The sequence below is a fragment of the Triticum aestivum genome, chromosome 4D (genome assembly GCF_018294505.1).
Source record: "Triticum aestivum cultivar Chinese Spring chromosome 4D, IWGSC CS RefSeq v2.1, whole genome shotgun sequence".
Lineage (NCBI taxonomy): Eukaryota > Viridiplantae > Streptophyta > Magnoliopsida > Poales > Poaceae > Triticum > Triticum aestivum.
In genome coordinates, this window is record NC_057805.1 from 15,518,908 (window position 1) to 15,523,385 (window position 4,478).

The 4,478-nt window shown below is 41.8% G+C and overlaps 1 protein-coding gene across 2 annotated transcripts; it reads right to left on the reverse strand.

Moving 5' to 3' along the window:
- Positions 1–443: 443 nt before the first annotated feature.
- On the reverse strand, positions 444–3,809 carry LOC123099422 (proteoglycan 4). Of its 2 annotated transcripts, XM_044521583.1 has the most exons (4): positions 3,259–3,809; positions 2,503–2,568; positions 1,794–2,012; positions 444–1,047 (listed from the first exon to the last, which is right to left on the reverse strand). In XM_044521583.1, the coding sequence occupies exons 1-3, from the start codon at positions 3,541–3,543 to the stop codon at positions 1,953–1,955; spliced, it is 411 nt and encodes a 136-aa protein (XP_044377518.1). In that variant the 5' UTR covers positions 3,544–3,809; the 3' UTR covers positions 444–1,047; positions 1,794–1,952. The 2 variants fall into 2 exon arrangements, 1 of the variants encoding a protein (XP_044377518.1); XR_006448160.1 differs by lacking the exons at positions 2,503–2,568; positions 3,259–3,809 and adding an exon at positions 2,122–2,396.
- Positions 3,810–4,478: the final 669 nt, after the last annotated feature.

Sequence of the window (4,478 nt, forward strand, 5' to 3'; positions counted from 1 at the left end):
GCTGTTCATAAAACCCAATAAAGGTCCCGTAAATGTACGCAAGACAACAGCTGGCTTGTTTTTTATAGTATGTATTACTGGACATTTCAACTGACGCTAGTACATAGCCTTGTTCTAACTTTGCAATAGTGTTGCTCTACTGTATAAAAACTACGCTGAACTCCATAGATTTCTGAGCGAACTTGAATCAACATAAGGGAATATCAAAATGATATCCGAATTCATGCATTGTTACGGAAAATGAATATAGCCAAAATGGAGATCATTATCAACATAAGGTGCTCATTATCACAACAGTCGTACATGCTTTAACCTGTCAAATATGTACTGTCATGAACAAAGAAAAAAATGTATTTGATTTGCCATGGACCTGCTTGAAATCGAAGATATGGATGATGGTGCAGCACACAAATCAAATTAGCATCACAGCTTAAACCGAGGTCTGTCTACGATCAGTCTGAAACTCGACTCGATAGGCTCAATATACACAATGAAACACAAGTTTCAGTGAGATTCTCAGATTCACACAGGAAAGTTCCTTGGAACTTTAACTGGAAAAAGGATCAAAGTTGAACATGAACTGGGAAAACATTCTAAAAGTTCAGACTGGGCATGCTAGCCTGCTGCTGTTGAAAACTGCCTGTATAACCAGGCCAGAAACAACAACCAAAACAGGGGATTACATCCAGTGATTAGCTTTCATCAAGGGGACAAATACCTCTGGTGTAGCCGCTGCAGGCGCCATTTGTACGGCTCGACCGATGTTCTTGAGATAATGTCGAGCTAGATGGGGATGGAGGTGATGGTAATGTCGAGCTAGATGGGGATGGAGGTGATGGCAATGGACCACGATCTATCTAATTATCTGATTTTGGCACAATCGATTCAAAACACTCAGAAACTGGAGTACATGTCGACATAGTTGATGACATAGGTGATGGCTCCAGAACACTTGATTCAGAAATTTTTGCTGTTTTTGAAGGTCGGTTATCAAAGTCCTCTTCAATGTTCTGTGTAATATTAAGTTACAGTGTTGTCATCTATTTTCTGCAATCACAACAAAAATAAAAGGTAAACCTCCAACCGTTAGAAGCATCATCTGACAGTAGCTTTGTTTAAAGGAGAGATAAAAATTACAATCCAGTATGTAAAAGGCAAAAGTATATAGAGATAAAAATTACCAATACATATGTGCATGTTTAAAAATTCTAGAATGAGAAAGTAAATCATATCAGCAAATGTGGTCTACCACACAGCATAAAGGACCTCAGTTGATTAAGTAGCTATATATGCGCATGTCAAAATATTCTAGGCTGCAAAACCATAAAAAACAGGAAAGATCAAGACACACATTATGATCCATTACATGAGAAGTAATATGATCTTTTTGACATTTTATTTATCCTACATCTTTGTGAGAGCCGCGGACTCAGCGCAGAACCTAATTTTTTTTTCCTACATTTACATTCTCAAACAGAACTGCATTTTTCTAGTTGTCAAAATACGGTGAGCAGTAATTTTCGTAAACATCATGCCCTGTTGAATATAATTGAGACCCGTCCATCACTTATTTGTGAACTACTTTTGTTCTGGTCACCTATGTACTGAACTACTAAACACTCCTTACGAATTTACTCTGCTTCTTTCAAGTACAAACAGAATCCATCTATGTAGGAGTGCATGATGTGTTGCTTGTAAGTGAAATATAGTCTACTGTCGGCAATAGCTATATTTGTTGTAGTAAACTGGCGATTTGACAAACATATGAGACCCATCAGATGCTTCAAAAGTACCTGAACCAAAGTAGGTCTAGGCGACGGCTGATGGTCTTCCGGCAAAATCGGCGGAGGCGGTAGCAGATTGTCTTGCGGCGAAGTCGACGAGCGGGAATGTGGGACTGGGTCCTTCCATATAGTTGGCTTGATGGCCCTTGTGGACAGAGTCTGTTCTCATTAGAGAATTGACCTTAGAACTTTGTGAGACGATGGCGGTGAAGTCAAAGGAGACGACGGCTGCGAAGTCGACAGATATAGTATAAGACAATCATAAATTCGGCAAGGAGGAAGATCAGGGAATAGTAATGCGAATTATGCCACTATATATTTTAAAATGCACAGTTACCTAAAAAAGCAGTCCTATTTGTTCTTAGTTCTTTGAGTTGGACTTTTAGACCTGGCATTTGATTTCTTGCATGGCTGATAACTGTGATGATTGTGATTCTTGGCAATTATAGTTTACTTCTCAGCTTGAACAATATGCTCTCATCTTTTAAGTATAACCTTAATGTTCCTCACTATGCAATGATCCCAAAATATATACGAAAATAAACATGTACTTCATGCTCTTCTATTTTTTTTTCCCTGACAGAAGGGAAAACACCCAGCTTCTATTAGATAAAATAAAGTATTACAAGGTATATATGGAGAAAAGTGTTGCAGTAATAGACGCATTGTACATGTACCAGGGCTCACATATGCAAACTAATATGAAGGGGATTCATACCTCTGGTGTAGTTGCCAAAGGCAACATTGGACGGCTCAACGGATGTTCATCACTCATCTTAAGGGCCTGAAAAAAAATCAACTCCAAATCAGAATAAGCTTTTTGCAGACGGACATCAATGTTGACTAAATCATAACTGTGAAAAAATAGCTGATCATTCTTTTATTCTCTCAAGTGGCACCCGGCACTTAATTCTACTGAAAAATATGCCGTTCAAATTAAGTGAAGCAAGTTCATACAATAATTAGAAGGTTCAGTACAGTTCTCTGTTTCAAATTGTTTTTCTTGTGATGCGGCAAAGAAATTCTCCTACAGTTGCAAAAATCATTATTCATAGTTTAATAGTAATAATGTTCAGGCAGGCACAAATTTAGGAAAAATACCACATGAATCTGAATTGAACCGTACATGATTCACAATCGCATCTAAGTACAAAACCAACAGTGGTCCTCCATCTAAGCAATCCACGAGTACACTTGATCTCAAGATTACTAACTAAAACCAAGTCTCGCAACAGTAAGAGAAGAAGACCATGACCACCAGTATCAAGTGCTGAAGAATCGTATTAGGTGTTTTACAATTACAGATAGTCGAAGAGCAGTGAAGTGGAAGCAAAGAGGCAACCAAAGCTTGATATTCAGCTCATCTCCAGCAACAGCGGCAGCAAGGTGGCGTCAGTGACGGTCACGGTCAGGTCAAGTTTTGATGAACTTCAGGTTCTACCGCGCCGTGGCGTAGCTTCGAGGGGATACATACCTCTCGTGTAGGCACCACAGGACTCGGCGGGCGTTCTTGTTCCTCCGGCGAACTCGGCGCTTGTTCCTCCGGCGAACTCGGCGCTTCTTCCTCCGGCGAACTTGGCGGCGACATTGGATGTTTGTTCAAAAATTGCAATTTGGACAGGATGATGGAGAAGGACACGGCCGGCCTCCAATTTTCCATCCAAATCACGATAGGAGCAGCGGAGGTTGAGAAGGATACCACGGAGGAGGCCAGAGAGGACTGGCGGCCGGAGCCGGCGGCCGGCGTACCATCCTCCATGAACGCCCACGGCGTCCGCCTTCTCCTCCGCCTCGGCTGTAGCCGTGCAGCAAGCCCACGGCGTCCGCCTTCTCCTCCGCCTCGTCTGTAACCGCACCCATGGCGTCCGCCTTCTCCTCCGCCGCGGATAGCCGTCCGACGAAGGTGCCGCCCCTCACCTGCTCGTGCTCCGCCGTCGCTGCCGTCGCTGGAAAGGGAGGAAGGCGCCGCCCCTCACGTGCTCGTGCTCCGCCGTCGCTGGAAAGGGAGGAGCTTTGGATAAGATGAATCAGGGACCGCGGACTGAATATCGAACAAACGTAGGGTCTTTATTGTAAAACCGAAGCGTTTTCCCAGATTCACTAAAGAAAGGACTGCGGGTTCTATTTTCGAAAAGCAAAGGGACTTTTTTATAAAAACGCCGCGACGGTGAACCCGCCTACTCAATCCGTGCTTTGCTTTATTATTATTATCTCTCCCTAATAATAATAATTAATAATTTAATAATTAATAATAATAATAATATAATATATAATATATATAGTAAAATATTATAATAATAATAATATATTATATATATATTTATTATTATTATTTTAATAATAAAGCACGGATCGACTTTGTCGGGTTCACCGTCACAATACGCTTTCTTCTCATGTCGTAATACGCTTTTACAATTCGTGTAGACAAAATCAAAATCCAAGGTGGTACTATTCCCCGAGAGCTCTAAGAGTCGAGCTTTGGATGAAACCTCGTGTACGTAATCGGGCCGGCCCAGTCGAGCTTTGGCTGAAACCTCGCGTACGTAATCGGGCCGGCCCATAACCAGGAAACAAGAACGTAAAAATAGCACGAAAAACAAAACCACACATGATGGGTTCGATCTCGCGACCTCACGCTAGGTAGCAGGGACGCCAACCACATGAGCTAGCTATTGATTATGCTCAAATTGCAGC